The sequence below is a fragment of a genome (assembly GCF_019968985.1).
Source record: "MAG: Porospora cf. gigantea B chromosome Unknown PgB_NODE_224_length_27827_cov_122.907, whole genome shotgun sequence".
Lineage (NCBI taxonomy): Eukaryota > Apicomplexa > Conoidasida > Eugregarinorida > Porosporidae > Porospora > Porospora cf. gigantea B.
In genome coordinates this window covers 1-27,827 of record NW_027178807.1, presented here as the reverse complement: position 1 = coordinate 27,827, position 27,827 = coordinate 1, and the positions used below count along the sequence as shown (strand labels likewise).

Below are 27,827 nucleotides of genomic sequence, written 5' to 3'. Positions count from 1 at the left end.
TGAGCTTCAAGTATTTGGGCTTCTGAGCCAGACGGATATGCACTCCGCCTCCCTGGTCGCAGTGACCATGCTGATGGCAGCACGCGTGGTCGTTGATATCGACTGGTTTGTTGGGGAAGTAAGCGTGGCAGACGTTGTTCAGCGATTCGATGAGCGCCTCCTCGAATTTCGCGGACTTCTCGTCAATCTCCACCACCACCCCAGGAAGGTTGAGCTTGTTCAGAAGATCGTCGTAGATAGTTCTAACAGGGCTCGTCACCATAAAGACAGGGTATATGTTGAAGTACATTAGGGCATCTCGAACCTGCTCGATAGAGGGGTAGTCCTCTCCCTCACAGTCCTGGCTGCGGTCCCCGTTGTTCTTTGGTAGATCCGAATCGCCAGCGAGGTGATATCCCGCGTCTGTCGACAAGACCACCACCCTGTAGGTATCGTAATATTTGCTGTCGTAGCTCCAGTCGGCCTTCTTTGTGTAGGCGGAGTGCATCAATGCATGCAGCTGAGCCTCCTTCCAGTCGCGTCCTGAACGTACAACGAGGTTATCCAGTGACTTCCTAATCTTTCGCATGTTGGACGTGAGTCCTACTCGCATCGTGGCGCAGTAGTCACCAGCCTCGCTGTATCCATAAGGAGCCAACGGCTTATCAACGAACGAGGCAACACCGAACCGTGAGTCTCCGTATTGCTCCCGAATGAATTCGAACACCTCTGGAACATTCTTCTGGATATTAACCAAGTCGTCGGCAAAGGAGTCCGAGGCGTCTTGTGCGAGCACGATCTCGAACTTTATATCCTTCTTGCCGTGTACAGGGCAGTTGAGTAACCTCCGTCCAGCTCCATCGAATGCAACAGGCGGAGGCACTGTAGTCGGCTCGGCCGATCGTGTCGGGGGGGAAGCGGCCATTCCTGGAACCAGGACATCGTCTCCACGCGGAGAGGCCAGAGGCGGACGCGCAGCCAGGGGCAGCCCCATAGGGGCTCTGGCCGCCTCAGAAGGAGTTGGGGGACGCGAAGACCTCAACGGGCGCACACCCATCACGTTGCGCGCAAAATGCGCCTTCCTAGTCTCCAGTTCAGCTTTCTCAGCGCTGGAGAAACCGCGAGCGTTCATTTCCTTCTCAGCCACTTGGAGTCTCGTTTCATCCTCAATGCGCTCATTCAAAGCCCTGGCAGCAAGGTCTCCGAATCCGTGAGCGTTTTTTAGCGGTGTGTGCTGCAGCATGGACCTTGTGCGCAGCTGCTCGATGGCAGACTCCATGGCCTCTACGATATTGGATGAGTCAGTCTGCAGATCGACGACAACGCCGTCGACGCCCATGTCATCCTTGGCCTTGTTGTAGTACTTCATCAAGTCCGGAGACACCAGAAAGACAACCTTCACGTCTTTCTCGTTGATGGCTTCGGCGACCTGCGACATAGTAGGATAGTCCTCGCCTGAGCAGTTTACATCGTAACCTCCAGCGTTGGCAAGCCAATGGACGCTGCCAGCTTTGGCGCTGCCGTCACCGGCTCTGTGGAAGCCTGCATCTGTGGATATCACGAGGATCGGCACGCGGTCCTCCTCGAACTTCCATCCGGAAGCCACTGACCTCACGGTATGCATTAATGCGTCAAGTTGGTTTTCTTCCCAGTCGTTGCCCGAGTAGGTCTCCAATGAGCTTAGAATCGTTCCTATTCCCGATATATCTGTCATCTCCGCCAATGGTTGGTGTAGTTTGTAGCAGTAGTCGCCAGAGTCTGAGAATCCGAATGGCTCAACGGGCTTGTCGACGAAGGACGCCATCCCAAAACGCGATCCAGGGTAGTCGAGGCTCAGCTTTGTTAACATCGTCGGAATCTTCTCCTCAAGTACCCTAAGATCGTTTTCAAACGAGAATGAGAGGTCCTGAACCAGGAACACGTCGAGCTGAGGAGTGCTGGCTGCCATAGCCGACAGAGCCAGCAGGCTGACTCGAGTGAACATCATTTTTATATAAACAACTAATTGGTCTTCACCTCGTGTGGGCTGACCACGAATATGAACACCAGCATCCCCACAGTTATAGGGGCTTTGCCTAGGTTGACCATTTCTGACTGTGCATGACGTGCATAAATCCTATTTTTGATTCTGTCCCTGGCAACCTTCATGATGTGTGTGTGACTTACCAGTTCCAGGTACTCTTGTGGATGCTGGCTTTGGGTGGCTGCGTTCGGCAAGTCTTTGTGTTCTTCCTGATGGAAACTCGGTTCTTCGACTACGAAACGCTCAGGTGAGTTGCGGAGTACTCGTTCACAGATACATAACGGAAACACTGCTGCAGTCCTGTCGCCTGCCATTCGAGTCGAAGTTCGCAGTGAGGTTGGTCGACTTGGTGTACCGGATTATGGGTCAAAGTGAGGATCTTCGCGGCAACTAACGCAGTAGGAGAAAGCTTGAAAAGTGTCGAGTTCCAGTCCACAGTGAAATTGATCGAGACTATGCACGAGCAGATTTGCCAGCACTACCAACCTGGAGTGCCTCCTTTGGCAGTGCAGAGAAAGCTGGACTACATTCGTCACCAGCTCATCGAGGTCGACGAAGCAAAGTATATGAACTGGTGATGTGAGAATTCTTGTGAGCGTTTACTCCATAGATCAAAGGTTTACTCTGGAATCAAAGGGTCTCCAGTTAACGCAACAATTTACTCCGGTAAACAAATATGGCGGCTGCTGAATTCAAGCAGTACTGCTTCGCGACAGTGGGTCCCTTCTGAGGCGTGCAACGCAGTACCACCTCAAGATTAGCCTCAATGCATGCGAGTTAATAGTTCCCGAGATATGCGAACCAAGCGGGGAGTTCGACCTGGAATCTGTCAAGGGCTTTCTTCAAGTTCTGGATGAGTACATGAGTGTCCACGCCCTCGACGAGGTACACGAGTTCCATGTGAAGGACATCATCTCTCGAGTGCATGGGGAGCCCGTCGCGCCTCCGACGCCGACAATCCGCCCTCCGGATCGTGCGGTCTCCACTGAACCTTCGAAGGAAAATATCCAGTCTCCAGAGGTTTGTAAACTTCTTCGTTGGTCGGGCACCGAAGGTCAATCGATAATACTCGAACTTCCTACAGTCAGATCCACAAATGAGGATCTCTTTTCAACACGGTACCGTATGCTTACGGACGTCCTCAAGACCACCGGAGAGTTCCAGTGGTGGGAATTCGCATGCGGGGATGTCGAGGACTGGGGGCTCTCTACTGATTTCAGACCCGTAATCTACCCTGTGCAGAACCTGCTGGGAATGACTGGAACCCTGCATGCATTCGGTTGCCTTTGCCTTGATGAGGAGGAGGACGGCTCGCCGAAGTGGCTCTTGCAGGATCAAAACGCCAGTGTGGAGCTTCAGCTCTCCAAGACCGCCATAGCTCCGTTTACCTTTTTGAAGGATGGAACATTTGTCGTGGTTCGTGGCCATATGCGGCATCGGTTTCAGGCGGAGCTGCTTCGGTTTCCCTTCAGGGCCGAGTACCGGCCGGGGCCCCCAAGAGGCCTCTCAGCGGCGCACCGTGCAAAAGCAACCTCTCTGAGAGAGTTGGCGGTACCTCAGATCTGGGCCATCTTCGCGGAGTGCCGGCTGGACGATCCCAACGTGCTGGAGAACCTCCTTCACATCCTGACGGTCCTAGACGAACCCGAGGTCTCGCCTTTCAGAGTCCTTCCAGTGGGTCTTCTGTTCATGGGATCGTTTCTGGGCGACTCAGATATGAAGAGGACCCGGGAACGCTTTCGAGAGTTTGCCCTCCTCCTACAACGATTCACAAATCTTCTGCGGTCTGCATCGCTGGTCTTCTCACCCGGACCCGTTGATTTCGGGCTGGCGTCGCTGCCGCAGCACCCACTTTGCCCTCTGGCTCGAAGGGAGCTGTCCAGCATTCTGCTGCGAGCTGACCCCATGTGCCGGGTCAGCTTCCCAGAGAATCCGTTTTCCTTCACGCAGGCTGAAGCGGTGGGAGTTGTGATGCGGCGAGACCTAATTCGAGAGGCCGCCGACATGACAGATGTGCTCAACTCGCCTCTTACTAACCGCAGACGCCCCGTTTTGAGTGATGTGTCCGCCACGGTGCCCGATCTGGTGCTGAGCCAGAGACATCTGGCTCCACATATATCAGACCTCTCTCGAGAGCAGAGGCCGCTGATTAACCGCAGTCGCGCAAGCTCGTTATGGCTTCAGCATCTCCCCAACTTGCTGGTTTTTGCCGACTCTGGGGCTGCGCCGTACAAGAAGATATTTTCGGGAGTGCAGTTCGTTAACCCTGGGTGCATCGCGACCGGGCAATGGGCGACCTGCGACTTCACCTCGGAGACAATCACTCTGTACGGAGGAACGGAATGATCGGAGACAATCACTCTGTACGGAGGAACGGATTGATTGTGTTTCAGCACACGTCAGGACGCGACCTCAGTCAGCATCGCTCCCACATTTTTAACAACACTTTTCATCTTGTCAGAGAGAACCGTCCACGTCTCCTCCACGGTCCCCAATGATGGAACTGAAACCAGTTTCTTCTGTTGCTGGAACCATTCGATAATTGGAACTGTATCTTTCTGGAAGGCTGCAAATCTTTTCTTGATACACGTAAGGTTGTCATCAAGCCTGTCCGAGGTTTCCCCTCGCCGCAGAAGCCTCTCCTCCAGGACGTCCTCTGGGCAATCCAGAAACAGGCAGCAGAGCACAGGGGCCTCGGCGCCGAGCACCGACTGCCACTGGTCCAGGCTCTCTTGATCGCGCGGGAATCCGTCGATCAAGAAGATGCCTTCGCCATGCTCCTGCATTCTCTCACGCATCAAGTGCAGGGTGATTTCCACAGGCACCAGGGTGCCGTTTTCGATGTGGGTCTTAATCAGCGCACCGTTGGCAGAGTCACTTTTGTTCATCTCATCGCGCAGACAATCGCCTGCTGATATATGCTTAAAGTCCATGGAGGTGGCCAAGCGCCCACAGTGAGTGCCTTTTCCGGCGCCAGGCCCGCCAAGGACGAAAATCACACGGAAGCGAGGCTGCGTGTCTGGAACACGTATGGCTGAATCTACGGTGCTGACTCACCTGCATTCGTGAGGGGGGACTCCGGCGTGACGACCGCCTCGGTCAGTACTGCTGGCGCAGTACCACTTTTTGTTGCGGGCGACGCTATCGTCGGAGTTAAAGGTGGCGATATCGTGGTGTCCGACATGGCGCTCCTAGACGGCTCGTCATGGCTGTCAATCTGACCTAGGGTGGTGGGCGCAGAAACAACACCGAACAGAACGGTAAACGTTAGGTGGGAAGCAACATGTGGCGGCAAGCGGAGAAGCATCAGAATCTGCGATTTTTTCCATTCCTGGCACAGCTAAAAAGGGGTGCTCTCGCTCACCACCCTGAGGACTCCGCAAAGATGCTGTCGGACCTGACCTGGCTCCAACGGCCCTCCGCCCCACTCGAGCTTAATAATATTTTTTAAGCAGCACTGGATGTTACTACTGCCCTGCCAATTGCATAGACCGCTGTGCGTCCTTTGTCCTGAAGAGCACTTGTGGCAGCTGTTGGGGTCACTGTCTTTGCCGGTGTCGTCGTTGGTGGGCGCTGATGGTCGATTGTTTGAGTGGGTGGAGAAGAGTAGATTAAGGACTGACCAGCGGGCCTGTGTCGCATCCAACGAGCCGAGGCCGGCGGTATGCCGAGCGGGTGGACCTATGGGGCCACAACAGGCGGAGGAATCCTCAAGGAACCTTCCTGTATCGACCGACATCGAGGTCGGAGCCCTAGCCACCCGGAGCCGGGACTCCATTAATCTGAACCTTCATACGGACTCAGGGAGCAGCTCCGAGCTGGATCTCCCTGACCGGACCTCCACGGCGTTTCGAGGACTCGGTCCAGTCTACGGCGTCGCCTCCGACGACCGCAACACGAAGAAAATTACCGCCTGTTTCGACTTAGAGGCACTGATGGCGAACGTACGCAGTGTAGACGCGACGTCCGTTGCCAATATAGCCCGGCAAGGACTATTCACCCTGCTCGTGAACAGCTGCCGAAGCTGCAACGTGGATGCTGTTCGCTCGAGGTCGCATGCCGTCAGCGCAGCATTGGCTTCCACGTCCTCCGTTTCGAGCGTCGTAGCACGAGACGTACTTATCAGGTTTGTCGCCTCGAGACCGGAGGTCGCGGAGGACTTATGCTTCTTGTGTGATGAGACGGGGAAGATGATCCATTGCGTGCTGGAGCACTTCAGTTCGTTGGAAGCTGCGTGCGAGACGACCGACTTCTCCGCTTTCGTGATGACAGCTGCCGCTCGGTTCGAGGCTCTGCACCAGGTGGATGTCATATCCACCTTTGTCATTGGCCAGCTTCTGCACTACGCTGGTGTCGGCGATTTTCGACGCGGGGCTCGCAAGGGCATGTTGCTAAGCAACGTCTTCTGGATTGAGAACGACAGCTGGTTCCGGCACGGTCTTGAGATGGAGGGCCTGTACCAGTCACCCTACATGATGAAGTCGTTGTGGCCTGCCATTCAGTGGATCAAGCAACGCGGAGTACAAGGGCCCTGGTCTTCACCCGGCGACGGGTTCTATCCGCATATTACCTTCGAGCTGGACCATGACCCTTTGGACCGCCCCTCTGACGTTTTCCCCCCTTTCATTACGTATCTGCGTTGTATGCACACAGTCTACCAAATGCGACGACGTGGCGATGACGTGGAAATCGAGGACGATGATGAGGTCGTGGCGCCTGTGAGCACCACAGCAGAAACCATCGCGCACAGGGATGTATTTCTGCAGCGGATACGCGAGCCCCATTTCGATAACACTCCATACAGTCGGAATCCAGTTGATGGGGAAGGGTTGCTGGAGCTTCTGGGTGAGCTGCTCAGCCTGGAGGAGGAAGTCGACTTTGAAGCTCGCGGCCCCTTCAAGTTCCCTGAAAGCTTAGTCACATGCTTTCTGCAGAAGCCAACTACGTCAGAAAGACTCCTGTCCGATTTCCTCAGATTCCTCTTCTGGGAACTACGGAGCGGCGACGTTGAACTCAAGGAACTCAACGTCTGCACCTGTCAAGCGTGCCGGAAAAAACGGTTCGAAATGTTCGCCCACCTAAAAAACAGTCTCGTGCTCCATGAGAACGGAAAAGTCGACGTTCCTCTGGACATATCGCTAAAGAACATGACGGTTCTTGTGAAAGAGGTCATGTTAGAGTATGGAGTCAAGAACGAGGGGGAACTCCAAAGTATGCTAGCTGAGAGAGCAACTCAAGGCCGCTTACAGGCCGAACCTGAGCCCGACAGAGCCCGCCCTGTTAAGAAGAAGAAGCGGCCTGCCACCAAGATGAAGCCCCGCCGGCGGTAGTTTGTGGGATGTCTGTTTTCTGGGTGTTTTGTCATCAGAAGAGTTTTGCCCTGATCGCGTATGATAAATATGCTGCCGCTGATTTCTTGATGTGATCTTCGTTGGGTGTGAGGAATTCAGACTTATCATGAACAAAGGAGGCGCCAATGATGAGGATGAAGACCAGACGCATGCGATATTCCGACGGGTACCGATCAACCCCACCTTTACCATCAAGCAGGGTCGGATGTCTCGTATGATTGAGAAGTTCGGACACTTCAACCAGTTCGCCTGGATGTTCGCACGCGCAGTCTGGCACCAGATCACCTACTATCCAATCCTTGTGGCTCTATTGGTCATTCTCATAGACCATGTGAAATACGGTGCGTGGGCCACATGGGTAATTACTGTCGTTTCTGGATGCGTTTCGGAAATAAGGAGCAGCTTTAATGAGATGAACATTCTTAGGAAGGCCCGCAGCACTAGGGTTATTACAATCGACCTCGAACACGGCAAGGAGATGCTAAGGCCGTGGCACGAGCTCCGAGAAGGTATGTTGATCAAACTTTTGGACGGGGACGAATCCCCCGCGGATATCGCGGTCCTCTCCTGCGGTGCAGAGTTCGCATTGGCGGATTCTAGCTTCCTCCAAGGACGCACGACGCGGATGAAGAAGGTTCCGTTAAAGGACACTCAGGCTGAAATCAGCGCCTCGCTGCTCAGTCGCATGACGGGACAGCTAATGCTGCCGCCTCCCTATGAGACCCCAGTCTACCGTATGTTTCAGGGCTGCCTGAAACTGACACGCAACCCTCGACCGACGAGAATATCCCTCAGTAACGTGATTCTCGCGGGAAGTCACGTATCGGGGGCTCCCTGGCTATGGGGCGCCATAATGTTCATGGAGGATGACACGGCATATTTCGCCAACAGCGTGTTTCACAGTCGCACCAAATTGAAACAAGCCTTCTCTGCAGTGACGACAGTAGCACCGATTATCACCACATTTGCGGTGATTTACTGCTTGATAAATTATCCTACGTAAGCCTTCTTATTCAGGTGACATTTATGAGTTATCAATAGTATTTCTTTTCGTTGTAATTTAGGTTATCCTTGTCTCACATTATGTAGTGACATGGGCGTCGTCGGCGTTTACTTCCTCTGCCTCACTACGATGCCCATTCACTGGATCCTTTGTCTAATGCTCGCGCATATCGGGCTCAATTCACGAACCATGGCCGACATGGAACAGTTTGCTCTTAGTAATCAACCGAGCTGGTACCGAGTCCTCGCTGAGTACCAACCCGTGGTGGATGAAGTCTCCAACGGCACCACCGCTGACCAGAAGAACGCCAGCCAGAAAGAGGGCACCGGTGAGACTGAGGACGCCTACCAAAAGGAGGGCACTGGCGAGACTGATGACGTCGAAATGACCAGGAGAACGACTCGCGTGTCGTTTTCGCAGCATTCCCTACAGACCGTCAAAACCCTCAACACGGAGGTGGAGGTTACATCTAGGAGGTCCACATTCGGATCCTACTTGTGGTGGGAACTGGGACTCAACTCCCGGGAGCGACTTAACTGGACCTCGTGGTTGGGCTGGTTCCGGAAGCGTGCTCGAATGTTGAAGGCCATCCGTCATATCGAGGGCGACGACTACTCGGTCCTGCAGGCCGTCCGGAAGGCCTACCTCATCCACTGTCTCCCCTTAGTCGACGTATGTTTCGTCGAAAAGACCAACACCTTGGACCTAGGACACTCGGTGGTGGTGGGCTGCTGCGTGGGAATCGTGGAGTACGGCGTTTCAGCCGACGCCGACAGCGGCGAGCGTCAACGGGTGATGCGATCGTTGTCGCAATTTGAGCACGTGAAGGCGCAAAACTTCGCGGCCTTCAGCGCTCAACCATCGCACGAAACAGCTCCCGTGGAATCGGAATCCTACAGCTCCGGAGTGCTCTTTCCTACGCGCTCCCGTTTCGTCAAGTCGCAGCTTGATTTTGACTCCTTGTCGCCCGTCTCGTTCCCGTCGCTAAACAGCGGCTCGGACTCATCCTACGTCTTCACAGGCGAAACAAGCAGCGAGACGATGCCTCCAGTGCTTCCGCGGCCCCCGCCACCCATGACTCCAGCGAGCTCTTCGCCATTCATATCGGAGTCTGTGGACACATTCTTGGACCAGATGGAACTAGAAGACGAGCTTCTCGACAGCGACGACTCCGTTACAGAAGACGACGAGAGCTCCGAGATCTACACGCTCAGGTCCTCCTCTCCCTTCTCATACACCGTGGACTCTCAGGCCGTTCCAGCGAGCCCTATAAGTCCTCTGTCTCCCAAAACCCGCCGCGCAGTGCAGCTAATGAAGATGTGCAGCCTGAACAGCCTTTTTCCAGAGGACTCTCCTATCGCGAGCCCCAAAGTAGTTCGGGCCAAGAGGCGCCAGCAACTGATATCCTACTTGCAGGCTTCGCAGGAGAGTCGCCAACCAGAGACGGATGGCGGTGACCAATGGCCCCGGAGAAAAGGCCTGCAGTGGGACGACACGGTGGAGGAGAAGAGGGCAGGGAAGGCACGGCAGAACTACGCTGGATACCAGTTCCGTAGCATGGCCGTCGAGAGGAAACGTGTGGATCTGGATGTGCCGCAACGGGCACAGTTCTGTCACGGCCAGGACCTGCACTTTCAGTGGGACGTGCTGCATCCGTCGGTGAAGCACGCCTGTCACCTCCGCGATCCTGGACTACTCTACGACCTGGCACACGACACCCACAATGGTCGGAAGATCGAGCTTTTCCTCCTGTCTCTTGCACTCTGCGGAGAGAGCCAGGCTTATTTTGAATCTCGCGATGGGATACAATTCTCGGGGGAGCAGCTCACCGCAGTTCATCGCTTCAGCGCGAGGTCCGAGCTATCCTCGAAATCTCAATCCGTGGCCACGACGCCTGACAGCGCAGCTGTCACAGTGCAGCTGCTCGACACAGCACAAGCCCAGTATCAGAGCTCCCTCTACGACGACGCCTCAGACGCGACTGTTCGGAAAGAGTTCCCCCTCTACCGGACCGAGCGCATCCACTGGGACCGGCGCCACCTGAAAAAGATCAAGTACACCAGCAGCTCGACCTTCGAGGAGAACTTCGTAAAGACGGCGGCGGCCTTCGGCTACTCACTTCTCTACCGCACGCGTCACGAAGCAACGCTTGACATCTGGGGTACACCTACACGAATTGGAATTGTAGGGTACATTCCAACGTTGGGCACTCGCCGAAAGCAGTCGGTAGTCATTAACACGCGACATCGTGACGCGCCACATGTTAGTGTCCTACTGTGCATGGTGAGGACCCCGGCTGCCAGACACAGTCCCCCGCTGAGACTATGTATGAGAGTCTCGATATCTCCTACGCCGACCGCACCAGGCTTCAACTTCTAGTTCGGGCCTACACGCAGAAGGGTCTACACTGCCACAGTAACGCTATGGGTTTTCCGTATTCTTATCTTCACCAGTTTTTGCTTACCGCTACTTAAGCCCTGAAGAGACTCAATGCTTCAAGTACGACTACCAAGAGACGCTCAAAGGCGTGCGGAGGGTCACCCTCAAGCTCGTAGCGCTCGGGGAGGCCATGGAGAACGACATGACCTTCCTCGGAGTCATCACCAGCGATCCGCAGATTGCTGGCGACGCCGGCAGCTGTCTCCGGCACTTCCACGACGTCGGCATGGGCATTCACCTGGTAACTGGGGACCTTCCCGAACGACTGGTGCTCATGGCGTTGAAGTTGGAAGTTGTCAGCCCAGATTTTCAGTTCTTCTGGCCCGAGGTCCAGGTCAAGAATGCTTCCGTTCTAGAAACTATCAATGAGCGTTTCTTCTCATCCTACAGTCCGATCTGCAGCCTGGCAGGCGTCTTCTGGTCTCATTGCACGCAAGAGTCCTGGATTAGCTTCGACAAGGTGCGAGAAGCCTGCTTCGACTTCCTTGACCTCAAACAGAACTCAGTGCCGGACACCCTCATATCCTTCTTCGTTCACCAGACTCTTCTAAAGTTTCTGCAGGCGAGGCAGGAGTGTTTCAACCGGGACGTTCCACTGTGTGCAGTCATATCCGGACGCACGTTATCGTTCTTGGCGCATTCCCGACCTGGAGCTGACGTTCTCTGCCTGATTCTCGGCTGGGCTGATGTGGTGCTGCTTCCCCGGGTTTCGCCGCTTCAAAAGGCTGCGCTGATCCAGGCTCTCAAGACCACCACTCAGGGCTCCACGTACAACATTCTGTTCGTGGGAGGTGGGGGCTGCGACACACTCGCCTTCGACAAGGCGGACGTCAGCGCGCGGGTCACACCTCCCGTCAGTCAGAAAGGCCGGGCCATGGAGTTTCCGGCCTCTCGGAAGGCCAAAGGCCGACTGCGATCGATTCCAGATCTGCGAGCAGACTTCTCCTTACCCAGTTTCAAGGCTCTAGAGCGCTTGATCTTCTCTCATGGCACGTCTGCCTCTCGCAATATCTGTCTGCTTACCCGTTACATCGTCTACACGTTCACCGGCTCCATCACCTGGTATGTCGTCGCGGCGTGCGCGGACAGCCGAATGAACGCGGCCACCCTTTACCTCATTCTGTGAGTCGAACAACGCTTCTCCTATTTATCAAAATCACATCACAATGACTCCAGTCAATGGTTCGTTCCCATGACGCTGCCAGCCGTGGTGACCATGGGTATCTTCCAGAAGGACTACCACTTTGATGCAATCAGCAACGCTTCTGCAATCGTGAAGATCTGCAGGAAGCACTGTCAACACAACGTGAGGATCAAAGTGCTGTTCTTCCTCGAGGGCCTGGCTGCGGGCTTCTACGCCTATCTCATCTCTCAACTCCCAATGAACCTGCCAGGACACCGGCTGGACTCGCGAATCCCCTACGGTCGTTCCATGTTGGAAACTGACTACCGACCGCTCAGTCTGCTGTTGGGACTCCACCTTTTCCACATGCTGTTCGAGGATGTTGCCCACTCAATGTTCTGGTGGTTTTCGGCGATGCTGCTTGGGGCAGGCGTCTTTATGTTGGATCTATTCTTCAACAACGTAATTACCATTTACATTAAATATTCATTTTTTTTTCGCCTTTAGATTTTATTTATTGTATTCCAGATGCAATCCGTAACTTTTGGCGTGGGGGCCCAGTGCGTCAGATTATTCCATCTGTTCGCGTTTTGCCTGGGAGACCGGGCATTCTTCAAGGTCGTTAGGAACACGGTCTGCTTCGACGTTTCACCGAGTTTCAGACGGTATGTTTTAAGGTATCGCCCCTCTCACCCATTCCAGAGTTTACCGCAACATCTTCAATAGCACCCTGCCGAACCTCGGCCATCCGGACTCGCCTACGTACATGCCTCGCCTCATTCAGAGTCGCGAACGAGCCATGGATATTTTTGAGGAGACTATCAGTCACTGGTGGAGGCTACAGAAGAACGAGTACGGTATCCCTAGGCAGGTGGTGCTGTCAAAGTCCCTTCTGAGCTGGGAACCACTTCTGTAGGCTGACGTCGTTTCCTGTGTAATTTTTCCCAGAGGTCGCACGAGGGATGTGGATTTCGTGATGCCTGAGGCCTATCGGAGGTGCCTGCAAAATATCTGTGCTCCGAAGCCTGGGGACCCTGCCTTGGCGCAAACTGGAGACCCTCGCGAGAGTATAATGCTTAGTATGAGCAGTTCGGTCTTCCGATCCACACAGGCGACATCGACCGTTGGAAAAGTGCGAGAGTGAGTTATATCGTATCTTTGGTTAAAGCGTATCGCCGGCTTATCACTTCTGCAGAACGCCGCTGTCGTATTACGACGACTCCTTCCTGGCGAAACTTACGGTTCCGGACGCCACCTGCACGGATACCATCAGCAGCATCATCCTAGATAAATTCGGAGCTGTGGACCTCAAGCGGGTGACAAAGGCCCTGGAATTCAACGACCGGCAGTTGGAAACCGAGTACCAGGAGCACCAATCTCTGAGACAGGAAGACGAGTAGGTTTTGGGGACTAAACTCACTCAGTGTGGAGAACTTCTTAACAGAGTTCTTCTACTCAGTGCTAGTTTGCTTTGCGCTGGTGTCCTGCCTGCAGCTTTACCGGGCGCAGAGTGGCAGAATGTGGGGCCTCAGGCTGGGCGCCAGCCTGGTGGTAGCTTTCATGGGCGTGATCCACAGGTCTCTGCGCTCGCAACCCAACTACCGCCCCCACCGCTATATAACTGTGGTTATCATATGTCTACTGTGCTCCATAGCCTTCAACGTCGGTGATGCCCTCCTTTACTGTGTCATGGTGCATTACCTACTCCACCCCACTATCATCCCTGCATCGACAGCCACGGTGGCAGTGACCATCGTCGGCCTCATTATGATCGCGTAAGACAACTCGAAGGACTTCAATTCAGATTCGAATCAAGCATGCTTTCCGCTTTGTGGGCGGCTCAAGTGGTGCCCCTGTGTATGCTAGGTATAATCGCCGTGTACCAGCGGGAACGGCGACACCGACGAGAGTTTCTGGTGGACCTTCAGACAGAGATGGATCGCAAGAAAAACAGGGAGATCCTCAACTCGCTTCTGCCAGCATTCGTGGTGGAAGCGATGCTGGAAGGCGACGTTAACGATGATGGAATTCCCAAGAGTCTCTCTGCAGATGAGCATAACAACGTGTGCGTCATATTCTGCGACATCTACGAATTCCAATTGCTAGTGAAGTACTTAGATCCGAAGGTAAAGTCAAAGTTCCCCAACCAACAGGTGCTACTGGAATTGCTGGACACGCTGTTTCTCTCGTTCGACTTCGTTGCTGAGGAGTGCGGGGTAACCAAGATTGAAACGGTCTCCGAAACCTACCTCAGCTGCACAGGTCTCGAAGGCTACGATCATCCGAACGTCAGTTCCTTGAAAGCTCTGGACCTGGCGCTGGCCATGTTGGAGCTTTGCGCGTTCACCAACTACGAAGTGGACACTGACGATGTGAGTATGGCTGCGTAGTTCCTAGTTCTTCCACAGTTGTTAACGGACGTTTCAGGAGCAAACAGCCAATCAATGCGTTAGGGTGAAGATCGGAATCCACGCTGGTCGCGTGATGTCCGGTCTAGTCGGCTTCAAGAAGCCACAGTTTGCACTATTCGGAGACACTGTGAACACTGCAAGTCGCATGAAGCTCACTGGTATCGTCGACCACGTCCACGTTTCCGACGACTATCGCAAGGTACTGCAGATGGAGAACGGCATGCTCAACTGGCTGACGCGCGAGATCCAAGTCAAGGGCAAGGGTAGTATGACCACGCACCTTCTGAAATCGGTTCAGGGAATGGACTACCCCCAGTTCAACCAGGGGGTTTCGGATAGCAACCGCACCGCTAAGACAGTACAGGACGTGTTACAGAGCATCCGTCGCGATACTGTAGTGTTGGACCGGGAGAAGGAACAGAAGTTCGCGCCTGACCATGCTCACAGCAGCAGCCCCGCCGACAATAGACGTCTTTCCGGCCGTGCCTCATTCCACGCGGAGTTCGAAAGGCAGCGGACGATAACTCCGGATACCAGTAGCGAGAGTGCACACTTGCAGACACGACTGCGTAATTCCTTGACCGATCGAAGACCTCCCCCGCCTAGGGCTGCGATGGAGATCGACTCCCAGCCGTCGACGCAGATGTCTAGAACGTCCAAGCTCCACAAACTTTGGAAGAGTGTGCAATCGAAAACCAAGCGGCCACGCAAAAGGGAGGGAAGGATAGACGTCTCAGAGGAGCGTCCACCCCACCGATGGGCACCTGACCCTGTCCACCGCTCATCCCTGAGCTCGTCGAGCTCCTTTACCGAAGAGAGTAACAAGTATGACTTAGAGTTCGTCATAAACCGAATGGTAGGATAAAGCGACATCCGGGAATCCAGAGTAGACCCAAGCGATGTTCGTCCATCCGTATGCCGTGGCTGGAATTCGAGGATCCCGCCGACGAGGCCCGCTACCAAGAGGACTTCAACGACACAATAGGCACCGGCTCGGCTACCTCGTTTATGATTGCAGCCATATTCTTCTGCCTGGATGCAGCCCTTTTCTTTATGCAGGAAGACCATAAGATTTTGCTGCCGTTGGACCAGAGGACGCAGCTGGTTAACTCTGGCGAACTGAGCATGATCTACTTCACCTGCATCGCTCTGGCCGTCGCGGGGTTCATGCTGAACTCGTCCACCAGCGGTATCGGCATCACTGGAGTGTTCATTCCCAACAAGACAATCCTTCCCCTGTTTTCGGTAATGTGCTCCTTTGCCATCTGGATCTGCTCTCTGATGCCTATGTGGACCCTGCGATTCGCCATTGTGGAGCAGGCAATCCTTCCTCGAAACTCGATCACAATCATCTTCTTCATTCTGTTTAATGCCACCACAGAAGGTGAAATCTTCACCAAGTCGTAACGCAGTCTTCCCCGCTTATGTCAGCCTGCTAATCAACCTCGCGGCCGCGCCATTTATGACATTTGGAGTCATCTACACTTACCTATTCGACATCGGTGCCTGGAAGTCTCTCAACAGCATTATTCTCGGTGTGCCACTAGCCACGTTGGGAACATGGAAGCGAGAGTATGGGGATCGAGTCGTGTGGTACACGCAGTTCGTCACGTCAAAGCAGAGCAGAGCCGCTGATATGCTGCTGGAGATGATGCCTCGCGAGGTCAGCGTTGACTTCCAGAACGACGACTTGCAGCTGTGCTACGAGCATGAGCGAATGACGCTTGTCTTCTCGGATATCGTGGGCTTTACGACTTTCAGCAAAGGCTCTGAACCGACACGGGTTCTTACGATGCTGCAGAAGCTGTTCGCGGCCTTCGACAAGTCCACAATCAGCAAGGGGCTGTACAAGCTTTGCACTATCGGTGACGCCTACGTTGCCACCACCGAGCCCTTCACCACTCGATGGGGAGCCACCTTCGACTCATGGGCAGGGTGTCAACGATGCATCGAATTCGCCGAGATGATGGTTACCCATATCGTGAAGGTGAGAGAGGACCTCGGTATCGATGAGTTGGATATGCGTATAGGCCTTCACTACGGCAACTGCATTGGCGCTATAGTGGGCAGCCGACGTCTGAGGTATGACATGTACGGTATCGATATCATGACTGGTACACTGATGGAGTCCAGTGGAGTAGCTGGCAACATTAACGTCTCGAACGCGCTGAAATCGTTCATCGAACGTCACACCCGTGAGGATTTCGACTTCAAGTTCAACAAGGTCGTCAAGGTGCTCGACCATTCCACCGATTCATTCCTGATCAGACGGAAGACCGACGCAGAAAAAGCCCACACGCGCATTATGTCTAACTAAACCGAGATCGGAGTGCATACTCTATTGAAGTTTACCAGCTCACGGTGCCTCAATATTCAGCTCCTTCGAGGCAATCCCACGAGGCAGATATGCACTCAGGACACGGAGACTTGCTACCACCGACAAACAGATCACAACGCCCATTGACGAAGGTGAGCTGCTCGCAGATGTTGTCGCTCAGACAGAGCTCGGCGCACTCATAATGGGTCGTTGCATCTGTAGACTGCAGAGAATGTCCACCATAACGTACGCCTCTCTCGAAGCAGCGGTCGTTCGCCTCAGAGAACGACGTGTACTCGGAATGCACCGGTGCTGAGGTGGTGTACATCTCCGGATGGAAGCAGCTCATTTCCCCAGACACAGCAGGCTCAGAGTATTTCTTGCTTGTCGTAGTATTCTTTAGCTCGCAAATCGTGGTGTCCGACCGCCATGAGAACTTCTCGCAGCCCTCGCGAGTGAAGCACAACTGATGACACCGTGCGACAGTGGTGGTAAGGAGAGATGCCATGGTTGGACCTTCGAACAGCGTGCTACGTTCGTAGCATGGGCTAGCGTAGTCTTCCTTGGTTGTTCGGTCATGGTAGAGGCTGTTGGTTGTCGAAGCAGCACTCGTGTATGTTTCGGTCATGGGAGCAATAGTGGTAAATGGAGCAACATTCGTTGGCACTGTAATAGACGTCGCAGGAAGGGTTGTAGGCACAGATGATACAAGGGAAGTAGGAGCTGGGGTTGTCGGAGCAAGGGATGTAGGGGCAAGTGTAGTTGGAGCAAGGGTTGTAGGGGCAAGTGTAGTTGGAGCAAAGGTCGTGGGGGCAAGTGTAGTTGGAGCAAGGGTTGTAGGGGCAAGTGTTGGCGCAAGAGTCGTGGGGCGAGAGTGGATATCCGGGAACAGGCAACTCATACTACCAGAAACAGCATCAGCATCTCGTCTCGACAACACAAGCTTCTTTAGTAGTACACATTTAGACTTCTGCTGGTAGAAAACGAAATGCTTACACACACGGGCCCTCGCGCAGTCGAACGCGCAGTCCACAGCGCAAGTAGCAAGAGTAACCTTCAGAGGGGCTCCCGTATGTCTAACCCCATTCTTCATGCATTCGCTGTTTGAGAAATGCCCTATCACTCACCTCATTCCGCAGGCGCAGTCCTTGTCGGTGTGCTTGTGGTGGCGATCCTTGTCGGTGTGCTTGTGGTGGTCAGAGGGGCGATCCTTGTCGGTGTGCTTGTTGGGATAGAAGCACTTCATGGACCCGGACGTGTGGCCTGGCGAGTGCACCTGTTCCACTGCGTCGCCCATTAGAAGACACCTAGACCCGCCATGCTTACAACGACCAGCGCCGCGTTCAAACGTGAAGTTCAGACAGCCCTTCGTGGTGTGGCACAGCTCGGCACAGCCACCAGCATGCTTCGTGCACGCCTTACCAATAAATCGACCCGACACGCGGGAGTGCCGCACCAAGCACCTATTGAAGCGATGAAAACGATGTCCGTCGCGCTTGCACTTTGAGCGGCGCTGGTGACGCAGTTGTCTAGTCGCCGCAGGTTTCTCAGAACAACCTCGAAGTGCAGCCAAGGTACCTTCTTCATTGGTGAAGGTGACCTCGGCCATCAAATGGCACTCCTCGTTCTTGAAAGCAATAGCATTACACCCGTTATGGTCATAACAGGCGGAGAAGCAGTCGTCAGGGTTTACAGCTTTAACAATTTCCAATGGGCTGCCTACAATACCGGCGTGTTCCTGCCAGCAAGAGTGCCCAGCAACAAGAGAAATGAGCCCTGAGATCTTCATCTTATAATATAATGATGTGTTCCGAACTCGGCTGTTGTGGGGTATGTTGTGGGTTCTGACTATTGGGGAGCCGCGATCCAGAGTTACGATTCAAATCACTCAAATGATGCGTTCTATTTCTGTAGCAAAGTTCATGAGCTGCTCTGTGAGGGCTAAGGCCGGTATCGTGTTAGTCTGAACGGCCTCCTTGACGATGGAGAGACGTCCTGCCTCCAGTTCCCACCGAGTTCTCGCGGTCGCCGCGTTTTCCAGCTGGCAGTGTGCTGCGCTTCGCAGCACCTCCAGCGCCTTCTTGTCGGCTGGCTTCCGTCCGAGCTCCTCGCCCACTTCGCGTATCAGACGTCGCTGGTTCTGAAACGTGTCAACGAAAGCGACGTCAGGCAGCGCATCGTTACGCTCGCGACAGAAGGCAGCCAACTCGTTGATATCCGTAAACAGAAGCAGCTCCATGGCGAAGTTTACGGGCACATGCTCGTAGGCTGCGTGCTGAAGACGCCCAGGATTCACCTTTCTCCAACGCGGTCGCGACTTTTTCCCGCAGGAGTGTCGTGGTGAGGCTGGTAAGAGGCCCAAAGAGGGCGTGTGTTGGGGCCATCAACATGGCAGCTGCACGTTTGTAGTAGCCCTCAGTCACAGACTGTCGCAGGTTGACGACGAAGTCGATGTGAGGACTAGACGCGCCAGCGAGTATAGGCATTTCCAGAACGTACAGCATCTCCGGCTCCTGGCCGCACGCAAAGAGATGCAGCAGTCGGCAAGCGATTGTGAGGTACGTGGACTCAGTGATTGACACCGCATCGGCGCCTGACAGAACGTGTTGGAGCTGGGCGGTCAAGCTGGTAAACTCAGACCATCTTCCCAGTTTCACCATCGACAGCGCACAGAGTTCGCAGGCCTGTTGCTGAAGCTGACGGTCCTGCTGCCATGACGCATCCAACAGACGCTCGCGCGTCCAGTCCACCAGCTCCCCCAGGGCCTTAGGTTCCACAATAGACTCCGAGTAGAGCCACTGTGAGACCTCTCCTACATGTGGCATGGGATCCATTATTGCCAAGAAATCGAGAAATCCTCATCACAACACAGGAACAGACCTCATCACCTGCAGCCAATAGGTTGTCATAATTCTTAACATACAGCAAGTTAGTACACGTTTAACGAGGTGACCTGTTTCACGACGGACTTATTGTGCTTGTCGACAGTCTCGCGGTAATTCTGCTTAAGGAGCTCCTCGAAGAATTGAAGCTGTGCGCACGAGGCCTGCAGAGGGTCGGGACGAATATACCACTGTACGTTCTCCGTGCAGGGCGGCGTGGTGAAAGAGCCCTCGTACGACATGAGCTTCGAATTGTGGCCCACGAGGCATTGGAAGTCGCGGAAGTGCTTGGAAAGTACCGTCGCCGTGTCGCCAAGAACCTGAGGGGTCTCCTCGCACTCAACGATGGGAGTCAGGAACTTTGATTTGTTGCCGTGGTCGAAAAAAACAGAGTACGCCACGAATTCCTTCGCTTTATTGCCCTGTGATGGTCGGTGGTACAACTGCACCTCCAGAGGGTAACGCTTGCCAGCAACCGTATGCTCGGCGGGGGAATGAAAAACGGCGTGAGTAAGCTTGTAGGGCTGCTGATTGAGGCCGAGGTAACCCATAGACGCGGGTTCGTCATCCTTCTGTTTACCCTTGCTCGACATCACCAATCCACACGACAGATAGGAGAGCTGCACAAACTTCGACAGGCCGGTCTTGTAGTCAAAAACAGGGTTCTCGACCAACAGACCCTCAGTGACCACGCCGGCAGGGAGGTTGATAGGCGACTGTCGTGTAGGCGTAGCAGGGCAAGTCAAGCTGTCGTAGACCCAGTCGCTGCCGTGGTTCTTGTGCGACCAGCCTTCGTGAGCGCCGTCGTGCTCGATTAAAGTCTCGACATATCCAGCCACGAAACGGACTGTGGGCTTGACTTCTGTGGAAGTAGTCATAGGGATGTCGAAGGAGACGGGACCTGGGTTTCGTCGCAGGTCCTCGAGCTCAACCTTCGCCTTGGCGACCAAGGCGCACTCAGGCGCGCTGTGATACACATAGAACTTGAGCACGCTATCCGTGAGGTTGGCCTTGAGAAGGAATTTGTTCAGGAAAAGCACGTCCTCGTCACCTCGAACGCTCAGCGTTTCTGTTGAGGCGACCTTCTTGTTGTCCAGCATGACGTGCAACTGCACCTTCTGAGAAGATATGAGTCATGCTGATATGCACCACACTCACCCCCTGCGTATCCTTGGGAAACAGGTGCTTGACCCCAATAACATTAACAGACAGGTATCTGGTGGTAGCGTCCTGTGTGAAGTTCCTGCGGATGACTCACGTTGCTGCAACAGTTGAACATTGTAGATGGTGAATTATAACGTTTATTCGTCCGTTCATTCATACTAGCCCCACTTCCGTTCCAAAAAAAATACCCAGCGCTACTGGACTCGCCTACGGAGCCAGAGAAGCCCTGGCTACTGGTATCCACCCTCGGCCGATGACCTGCATGTTGGATATACGCTAATTTCTCTATGATGGAGGCTACAGACCAGAAGCCAAAAAAGACTCCCAAGCAAAAGACCCCCAAGAACCAGGCAAAGGCGAAGGAGGATTCCAGCCTTCTGGGCATCACCGTGAAGAAGGCTGATAGTTTCTCTGAGTGGTACTCGCAAGTGATCACTCGCTCTGATTTTCTGGACTACTACGACGTTTCGGGGTGCTACATCCTACGACCTAACGTGTTTTACATCTGGGAGACCCTGCAAGAGGAGATGAACAGGGCCATGCGCTCTATCGACTGTGACAACTGCTACTTTCCCATGTTCGTGAACAAAAAGCACCTCGAGGCGGAGCAGGCCCACGTCGAAGGCTTCTCCGCAGAGGTGGCTTGGGTAACCAAATACTCCAACACTGACCTGGCCGAGCCCGTGGCCATAAGGCCTACCTCCGAGACCATCATGTACCCGGCCTTCTCAAAGTGGATCCGGAGTCACCGAGATCTGCCTTTGAAGTTGAACCAATGGTGTCCTATTGTGCGGTGGGAGTTCAAGCAGCCCACTCCCTTCATCAGAACTAGGGAGTTCTTGTGGCAAGAAGGTCACACAGCACACGCGACGGATGAGGAGGCCTATGAGCAGATGCACTGGGCTTTAGACCTGTATCACCGTGTGTATGAGGAGCTTTTGGCAGTTCCAGTGGTGAAGGGCTACAAGTCTGAGGAAGAGAGATTTCCTGGAGGCAAGGTGACCTCCACTGTGGAGGCTTACGTTGCCGCGAACGGACGATCGATCCAGGCTGCTACCAGTCATCATCTGGGTACCAACTTCAGCAAGATGTTCGACATCCAGTTTGAGGATGAGAACAAAGAGAAACGGATGGTCCACCAGACATCATGGGGAATCACTACGAGGTCTATCGGGGTGATGATAATGACGCATGGGGATGACAGCGGACTCGTCCTGCCCCCCAAGGTTGCTAAGGTGCAGGCCGTCGTTGTGCCAATTTTGTTCAAGGACAAGGACGCTGAAGAGCTCCTTGTTAAGGCTCGGGAGCTCACGGCTGAACTGAAGAAGGCAGGGGTCAGAGCCACGTGCGATGACCGCAGGGGCTACACACCTGGTTGGAAGTACAACCATTGGGAGGTCCGAGGTGTACCTTTGAGAATCGAACTCGGTCCCAAGGACATGGAGAAGGAGACCGTCCGACTTGTCAAGCGCCACAACAGACAGAAAATTGACGTGCAGTGGTCTGAACTGTCGAGCACTGTAGAGACGATGATGGTGGAAATCCACACGGAAATGCTGGCCAAAGCCAAGGCCAGCCTGGACGCTGGAATTGTGCAGATAACATCTTTTGATGAGGTGATGCCCGCACTGAACGCGAAGAAGCTGGTTTTGGCGCCGTGGTGCGGTGCAGCGAAGACTGAAGCAGAGATCAAGAAGCGCACGACTGAGCTCTCCGCCATGCAGGAAACCGCGGAGTCTGCCCTCACGAGTGGCATGAAACCGCTATGCATCCCTCTGGAGCAGCCGCCGATGCCTGAGGGCACCAAGTGCTTCTGGAGGACTGACGAGACGGCCACAAGTTGGTGTCTCTTCGGCCGAAGCTACTGACTAAAAGACAAGGACCAAAAGACTAGGAGAGTTCGTGTTCGCAACGATTTTTCGACGCGGTCCCATGAAATGTGATGTGGACTCAACTAATTATTTCGCGATGTAGTTGACCCATGAAATGAGGACAAAGAATCCATATCATGGATTTTCGAATGAAGTACCCACTCAAATTTCCGCCTTCGCTGCTGAGCGATCTGAGTGTTGGTGGTGCCTCTAGCGGCTCTACTGTGGACACTCAGACATCTGTGTACACGTTCGAATCGGACACGTCAGCGTGGCGTGATAGAGTGTGTGTTCCTGCAACGGAGGGCTCTCTGACAACTGACGTGTTGAGCAACGCGCTGTGTGACTACTACGACCCTGATTTCGAGGGAAACTACAACCACCAAGCCATTGATGAGGGCACTGCCTACCTCTGCACTGCAAGCCCCTTTGTGGACGCCTTCGAGCAGTACTACAGTGTATATCCTGAACAGGGACAGGCCTACCAAACGACGTGGTGCTCTGTAGTTTGGTCTGAGGATGACACGAGAACCGAGCCGCCCGTGTGCGGCTACCTTGAAACTGTACCGACATCCTCCAGCTTAGGCTCCTCTGGTTCAGGTGGATCGCTCTAATGTGGCAAGGGCTCTTGAAGACCGCGAAACCCAACGAGGTTGTTGCACAGTCTGCAGTTTGACGGATGATGGTCGCTTGCAACAAAGTTCAGATAGAGGCCTGGCTCGCCTTCTTCCCACAGCGACTCAAGGCGAGAGGCCACGTGACGCCAGGTAGCTACCTTCTTGTCGCCGGCCAGATTCCACCAAAACGACTCTGCTTCTCTGAAGGAAAGCCGTCTGTAGTCAGAATCGACAGACGTCATGGCGGCGAGGAACTGGGAGTGCTCGACCTCCAAAGAATGAGGACGCAGGCCACAACTCCGAGACGGCACTGGATGGCAGAGCATCTTCGCAAGCCTCTGCAAATCGCTTCGACAAGGGGGGTTCCCGCACAGCAGTGCGACCTGCGTGTCCATGATGAGTGCTGTGTCGGCGACATATCGGATCTCACCTCTTGTGGCAAACTGCACTGAAGTCGCAGGTCGACATTCGGACATGGTAGACGGGTCCATTAGGAATGGGGGCCCGTCGACCAACACATCGGCTCCCGGCAGCACAGGCGCCGGTCCATGATCCTGGAGCATTGTTGGCAGCAACGAAGCCAGCTCTGCCGTCGCGGGCTGAAACTCCGCGGAAGAGAGCAGCTGTAGGAAGCGCTGCCATTCCACCGACCAGGTCATTGTTACGCCGTGACCTGCAACATCAGCCAGAAGTCGCGTCTGATTCTGGGTAGAGGGTCCCACAGGGTCAACTGGCGAACGTGGATTGAAGGAGAGAACGTGGTCAGGACACACGGTCACCTGCAGCTGCAGTCTCTGAAGGTGCAGGCGTATGGACTCGGGGCTGCTCTCCAGATAGTCTATGGGATTTTGAACGGAGACTTTCTCCCGCGACACAGCCTCGGACTCACAGTTGGCAGCTGCCGCTGTGGAGTTAGTCCAGTGAGCGTAAGCGGAGGTCTTGATGTATCGAGCCCATATTGTCCGAGCAATTCCGATGTGCTTTCTGACGTACACGAACGCAGGTCCGTAGGCAGCCTCAGCGCTCAGCCGGAGAGGAACCGTCGGCATCAGGATGCGCTTATCTCTAGCATGGAAGGCTCGAGCCATCGTCGAAACATACTCTTGAAATCCTCGTAGATTCTTGGTGAACACGCCTTTGTCGACACGGCTGAGCATTGTGGTAGTGTACTCGTGTCCGGGAAATAACAGCGTCGCCGGCGCGCAGGTCGCTAGTGTTTTGATTATTGCTCTGTAGGTGTCCTGCATGTCGCCTTCGAACAGGGCTCCGTGTCCGCCCCCTGGGAGGAGAGTGTCCCCTGAGAAGAGAAAAGGAGGTGAGGTCCATTCGGAATACACCATGATTGACCCCCGAGTGTGGCTCGGCGTTTCCATCACTCTGAGTGCCAACCTACCCACAGTAACCACTGACCCGTGAGTCAAGTACGTCGTACAGCCGACAACCCGGTCACGGCGACCAGCCATTATGGGAATGGTGTCAGTAAACAGACTCTGTAACCGCAAGTTGCCCCCCTGGTGGTCCCAGTGGTGGTGTGTCGTCACGATGCCCTGCAGCTCAACGCCGGCCTTGATGCTGTGTGGGTTCGAAAGCGCGGCGTCGGTTTCTGGTTTGAGATTGGAGAAGCCGCCCCCAAAGTACGAAACCAGAGACGAGTGCAGGTTGCACAGCACCGAATCTGCGTCTCCGCAGTCCACCAAGATACCGGGATGTGGGGCTGGTGTCAGCATGTCCACAAGTAGGTAACAGTAGTTGTCAATCAGGTTGCCGACAACGAACACAGAGCACTCTATGAGTTGCCCCTTCTTGAAGTCGACTCGCAATATTTGGGAATGCGGAGGAACGGCGACCCTTAGACCGTCCTGGATCCGCCCCTTCGAGGTGTTGATCAGATGAAGGTGCAGCCGACCTACAGAGCGCACGTAGAGCGTCCTCACAAACAGTGTAAAGCACTGGTGGTACAGTGCCCAGGAAAACGACAGGAGGTGCGAGAATATCTGCATCTGAGCGAAGTCGGAGGCTCACCACGAAGATAAGCCACACAACTAGGTTTATAGGGGACAGCACCAGTGCCAACGCCGACGCCAGCGCGAAATAGAACCAGTCCAGCCGTTCCGAATTTACATCTCTGGCCGGGCTGACGTAGTCTGTGGACATCACCAAATTGGCCGAATACTGTGTGGGCTGGTTTTCATTCACACACAACACAACACTCATGAACCGGCTCGAAAATTTTGTCGAGGTTGGTACTGCTGGGGGTATCGTGCTCCCATCTGGGACGCTGTGTAAAGGCTCGGCTGCGCCCAGGAGGGAGCGCTTTGTTTCATTGGAGGCGTTTGTGTTCGGGAGACGTAGTTGGGTTGTATCGGACTCTGTAAGCCCATCGACTGCATTTGGCCTTGGTTTTGCTGAGAGCTCGGCGGAACCGACTGACTCGGGACGGCCTGCAACGGGCTTTGCATCGGGGACGAGATGCTAGGTCGCATACTGGAGTAGCCGATTGGCGGGTGACGGACAGGTGATGGGTAATTCCGCGACGCCGCAGGGCCCGCACGTTCCCTTGATATGGGCTCTTGGTTGGTTGGCTGCAGGGCAGTGAGTTCCTTTGCAGGTCCTTTGGGCTTTGATGGCCGGGCCTTTGGAGTCAGCATAGTGTTGGCACTGGCCATCACTGCTCGGCTCCGCTGCTCCTGCGCTCGGCGCTCGCGGCGTTCTCGGCGTCGCGCTTCGCGTTCTGCGTCTTTCTGCGCCCTTTTTTCCTCATCCACAGACTTCAGCGGCTTATCGAGGAGCGTAGAGGGTGAAGCCACTGCCTTGGCGTCAACGGGGCCATGCGAAGGCGACTGGTAGAGGTGGCGCTCCGGCTTGGGTACACCAAGTTTTGGATGAGCGTCGCGGTATCGTCGAACAATGTCAGTCAAGCAATACCTCCGCCTAATCTCCTCTCGGAAATCCTGCGCCCTCGTCAGGAGGAGGAGGACTGGGATAAGCTTCAGCAGCTCTATATCCTGCCCGTCACCCATGAAGCTGGAAACGAAAATGCCGTTGTCAACATTCAACCCAAAAGATATGAGTCGGTTGTCAACGACGACTGATTTGTCCAGACCCCGACCAACTCCATTGAGGTCCTTGAAGAAGAGCTCGCTCTCTCCGTACTGGGTGCAGTGTTCTCTGTACAACCGGTGGTCGACATGCCCTTCGACGTCAAGAGCGTCGAGAATGAGATCTGCGTAGGGCTTCAAAGCTGCAGTGTATGTGACGATTTCGTAGTACATCGAAGCGATTCGGAGGAACTCCTTCGCCCACGGACGGAAGTAGACTTTTGCCAGGGCCTGGTCCGCGTCGGACACGAATACCAAGTCGGCCTCGTTGTCCTGCACGACCGAGTCGATGTCGGTGTGCGCCAAAGTTTCGTCCAGGTCCAGGAATAAAGTGGGCTTATGAGTTGTCTTTGATGGCGGCAGCGTAAACCCAATGGCCTCGTAGTCAAGCGCCGGGCCTGTGGGCAGTTGGGTAATGAAGTCGATATCCCGTAGAATTTCCGGTCTGATTTCGGCCCAATCAAGCATGTGGAGGTTCTCAAACTCGTTCTCCTCTAGGCTGATCAAAGATCCGATCTCATTGCGGTTCTCTGGTGTAGGACTCGCCATCGAGAGACGTCGGTGGGTGACCTCCGGATCCTCCCGCTTGGACCTTCGCTTGGAGCGCGGCTTGGGCGTTTCAAAGTCGGGCATGACTGCTAAAATGAGCTAATATCTCCATATGGTGACGAAGGGTGACTGCCTACAGGCGGCATTTTTTTTGACGGGATCGTCAACGGGGCAGATATCTGATGCGTGTGCCATCATATTTGACCATGTCTGGATGGTTTTTCATAGTCTCTGTAGCGCTCATCCAGGGGAGCCTGTCAGACGCCTGCGTTCCAGTGACCCTTACACCCACCGAAGTTTCTAACGTTCACCTCACGGTCCAGTCCGCGGCAACGTGTATTCAAGAGGGTCTTTCGCATATGGGAAAGACGGCACTCGGTTCTGCTCTGGTTCACCTGCAGGAAACGCTGATGCTGACCGACTTCGTTGACGACTCCATAAAGTCACAAATCATCTTCGAATTGGTGGCTCTTCGGGAAGTCGTAGCGTGGGTCAGGCCCTCGACGGAAGTCTCTGAGGAACTTACAAGTAGGAACATGAAAATAGTGAATGCGTTTACTGCAGCTCCGACAGAACCAATTTGCGACTGGTTAGAGAATGCAGTACCCCTGCAGCATTGCGCTACCACCACCTTAGAACCTGGGAATAAGGCGCCAGCAATTGGAACTGCGTCGTCTACAGCCAATAGGACGTTGCTCATTATTTTACTGTGCCTCGGCCTCGGAGCACTGATACTCGTCATCGTGACTTGCTGTCTGATGCGGCGTCCACACGAGGACCCCGTGACCCCTGTCCTTGTGCCGGCGACACCGTCACCAAAACTACCTCCTACCCACAAGGTGTCAGACGACAGCATTCGCGCAATGTTCGAGCTGGCAAGGAGAGAATCACAAGTTGATTCTAATGACGTTTGAATGTCAATCGGTTTTCCACTCACAACAGCGTCGTGTTCGAACTAGTCAGTCTTGACTCTGAACTCAACACCCTCGGGAAGCTTGAC

At 54.4% G+C, this 27,827-nt stretch overlaps 13 protein-coding genes across 30 annotated transcripts; 6 read left to right on the top strand and 7 right to left on the bottom strand.

Annotated features, from left to right (window-relative positions):
* Nucleotides 1-1,966, bottom strand: KVP17_001542 (uncharacterized protein; the record flags this gene model as incomplete). 2 transcript variants are annotated; one of them, XM_068517037.1, is made up of 2 exons in its annotated part: nt 7-102; nt 134-1,966. In XM_068517037.1, the coding sequence occupies 2 exons, from the start codon at nt 1,964-1,966 to the stop codon at nt 7-9; spliced, it is 1,929 nt and encodes a 642-aa protein (XP_068376845.1). The 2 variants fall into 2 exon arrangements, with proteins under 2 accessions (XP_068376846.1, XP_068376845.1); XM_068517038.1 differs by having other exon boundaries at nt 1-1,966.
* Nucleotides 1,967-2,079: 113 nt separating this feature from the next.
* On the top strand, nt 2,080-2,580 carry KVP17_001541 (uncharacterized protein; the record flags this gene model as incomplete). Of its 2 annotated transcripts, XM_068517033.1 has the most annotated exons (3): nt 2,080-2,249; nt 2,276-2,373; nt 2,402-2,580. In XM_068517033.1, the coding sequence occupies 3 exons, from the start codon at nt 2,080-2,082 to the stop codon at nt 2,578-2,580; spliced, it is 447 nt and encodes a 148-aa protein (XP_068376843.1). The 2 variants fall into 2 exon arrangements, with proteins under 2 accessions (XP_068376843.1, XP_068376844.1); XM_068517034.1 differs by lacking the exon at nt 2,402-2,580 and having other exon boundaries at nt 2,167-2,249; nt 2,276-2,396.
* A 98-nt stretch (nt 2,581-2,678) lies between these two features.
* KVP17_001531 (uncharacterized protein) lies at nt 2,679-4,348 on the top strand (the record flags this gene model as incomplete). 2 transcript variants are annotated; one of them, XM_068517006.1, is made up of 2 exons in its annotated part: nt 2,679-2,717; nt 2,747-4,348. In XM_068517006.1, the coding sequence occupies 2 exons, from the start codon at nt 2,679-2,681 to the stop codon at nt 4,346-4,348; spliced, it is 1,641 nt and encodes a 546-aa protein (XP_068376818.1). The 2 variants fall into 2 exon arrangements, with proteins under 2 accessions (XP_068376818.1, XP_068376819.1); XM_068517007.1 differs by lacking the exon at nt 2,679-2,717 and having other exon boundaries at nt 2,864-4,348.
* A 53-nt stretch (nt 4,349-4,401) lies between these two features.
* KVP17_001536 (uncharacterized protein) lies at nt 4,402-5,309 on the bottom strand (the record flags this gene model as incomplete). Of its 2 annotated transcripts, XM_068517025.1 has the most annotated exons (2): nt 4,402-5,021; nt 5,060-5,309. In XM_068517025.1, the coding sequence occupies 2 exons, from the start codon at nt 5,307-5,309 to the stop codon at nt 4,402-4,404; spliced, it is 870 nt and encodes a 289-aa protein (XP_068376835.1). The 2 variants fall into 2 exon arrangements, with proteins under 2 accessions (XP_068376835.1, XP_068376834.1); XM_068517024.1 differs by lacking the exon at nt 5,060-5,309 and having other exon boundaries at nt 4,402-4,935.
* A 154-nt stretch (nt 5,310-5,463) lies between these two features.
* KVP17_001538 (uncharacterized protein) lies at nt 5,464-7,332 on the top strand (the record flags this gene model as incomplete). The annotated part of the gene is made up of 1 exon (XM_068517029.1): nt 5,464-7,332. The coding sequence occupies one exon, from the start codon at nt 5,464-5,466 to the stop codon at nt 7,330-7,332; it is 1,869 nt and encodes a 622-aa protein (XP_068376839.1).
* Nucleotides 7,333-7,459: 127 nt separating this feature from the next.
* Nucleotides 7,460-16,646, top strand: KVP17_001534 (uncharacterized protein; the record flags this gene model as incomplete). 9 transcript variants are annotated; one of them, XM_068517019.1, is made up of 14 exons in its annotated part: nt 7,460-8,352; nt 8,443-10,639; nt 10,666-10,783; nt 10,810-11,917; nt 11,972-12,380; nt 12,447-12,583; nt 12,621-12,830; nt 12,867-13,058; nt 13,114-13,314; nt 13,343-13,693; nt 13,723-14,290; nt 14,346-15,185; nt 15,215-15,713; nt 15,742-16,646. In XM_068517019.1, the coding sequence occupies 14 exons, from the start codon at nt 7,460-7,462 to the stop codon at nt 16,644-16,646; spliced, it is 8,628 nt and encodes a 2,875-aa protein (XP_068376829.1). The 9 variants fall into 9 exon arrangements, with proteins under 9 accessions (XP_068376829.1, XP_068376831.1, XP_068376830.1 ...); XM_068517014.1 differs by lacking the exons at nt 7,460-8,352; nt 8,443-10,639; nt 10,666-10,783; ... (5 more) ...; nt 15,215-15,713; nt 15,742-16,646 and having other exon boundaries at nt 12,685-12,830; nt 13,343-13,697; XM_068517021.1 differs by lacking the exons at nt 10,810-11,917; nt 11,972-12,380; nt 12,447-12,583; ... (6 more) ...; nt 15,215-15,713; nt 15,742-16,646 and having other exon boundaries at nt 8,443-10,735.
* A 49-nt stretch (nt 16,647-16,695) lies between these two features.
* Nucleotides 16,696-18,435, bottom strand: KVP17_001537 (uncharacterized protein; the record flags this gene model as incomplete). Of its 3 annotated transcripts, XM_068517027.1 has the most annotated exons (2): nt 16,696-17,746; nt 17,774-18,435. In XM_068517027.1, 2 exons carry the CDS (start codon nt 18,433-18,435, stop codon nt 16,696-16,698), a joined length of 1,713 nt encoding a protein of 570 aa, XP_068376837.1. The 3 variants fall into 3 exon arrangements, with proteins under 3 accessions (XP_068376837.1, XP_068376838.1, XP_068376836.1); XM_068517028.1 differs by lacking the exon at nt 17,774-18,435 and having other exon boundaries at nt 16,696-17,274; XM_068517026.1 differs by lacking the exon at nt 16,696-17,746 and having other exon boundaries at nt 17,770-18,435.
* Nucleotides 18,436-18,534: 99 nt separating this feature from the next.
* KVP17_001533 (uncharacterized protein) lies at nt 18,535-19,480 on the bottom strand (the record flags this gene model as incomplete). Of its 2 annotated transcripts, none has more annotated exons than XM_068517012.1 (2): nt 18,535-18,914; nt 18,943-19,480. In XM_068517012.1, 2 exons carry the CDS (start codon nt 19,478-19,480, stop codon nt 18,535-18,537), a joined length of 918 nt encoding a protein of 305 aa, XP_068376822.1. The 2 variants fall into 2 exon arrangements, with proteins under 2 accessions (XP_068376822.1, XP_068376821.1); XM_068517011.1 differs by having other exon boundaries at nt 18,943-19,471.
* Nucleotides 19,481-19,575: 95 nt separating this feature from the next.
* Nucleotides 19,576-20,807, bottom strand: KVP17_001535 (uncharacterized protein; the record flags this gene model as incomplete). 2 transcript variants are annotated; one of them, XM_068517023.1, is made up of 3 exons in its annotated part: nt 19,576-20,646; nt 20,687-20,758; nt 20,787-20,807. In XM_068517023.1, the coding sequence occupies 3 exons, from the start codon at nt 20,805-20,807 to the stop codon at nt 19,576-19,578; spliced, it is 1,164 nt and encodes a 387-aa protein (XP_068376833.1). The 2 variants fall into 2 exon arrangements, with proteins under 2 accessions (XP_068376833.1, XP_068376832.1); XM_068517022.1 differs by lacking the exons at nt 20,687-20,758; nt 20,787-20,807 and having other exon boundaries at nt 19,576-20,628.
* Nucleotides 20,808-20,979: 172 nt separating this feature from the next.
* KVP17_001530 (uncharacterized protein) lies at nt 20,980-22,560 on the top strand (the record flags this gene model as incomplete). Its single annotated transcript, XM_068517005.1, has 1 exon — nt 20,980-22,560. One exon carries the CDS (start codon nt 20,980-20,982, stop codon nt 22,558-22,560), a length of 1,581 nt encoding a protein of 526 aa, XP_068376817.1.
* A 613-nt stretch (nt 22,561-23,173) lies between these two features.
* KVP17_001539 (uncharacterized protein) lies at nt 23,174-25,334 on the bottom strand (the record flags this gene model as incomplete). 2 transcript variants are annotated; one of them, XM_068517031.1, is made up of 3 exons in its annotated part: nt 23,174-23,583; nt 23,611-25,086; nt 25,115-25,334. In XM_068517031.1, the coding sequence occupies 3 exons, from the start codon at nt 25,332-25,334 to the stop codon at nt 23,174-23,176; spliced, it is 2,106 nt and encodes a 701-aa protein (XP_068376841.1). The 2 variants fall into 2 exon arrangements, with proteins under 2 accessions (XP_068376841.1, XP_068376840.1); XM_068517030.1 differs by having other exon boundaries at nt 23,174-25,180.
* Nucleotides 25,335-25,390: 56 nt separating this feature from the next.
* On the bottom strand, nt 25,391-26,911 carry KVP17_001532 (uncharacterized protein; the record flags this gene model as incomplete). Its single annotated transcript, XM_068517010.1, has 1 exon — nt 25,391-26,911. One exon carries the CDS (start codon nt 26,909-26,911, stop codon nt 25,391-25,393), a length of 1,521 nt encoding a protein of 506 aa, XP_068376820.1.
* Nucleotides 26,912-27,033: 122 nt separating this feature from the next.
* Nucleotides 27,034-27,741, top strand: KVP17_001540 (uncharacterized protein; the record flags this gene model as incomplete). The annotated part of the gene is made up of 1 exon (XM_068517032.1): nt 27,034-27,741. One exon carries the CDS (start codon nt 27,034-27,036, stop codon nt 27,739-27,741), a length of 708 nt encoding a protein of 235 aa, XP_068376842.1.
* Between the last annotated feature and the right edge of the window lie 86 nt (nt 27,742-27,827).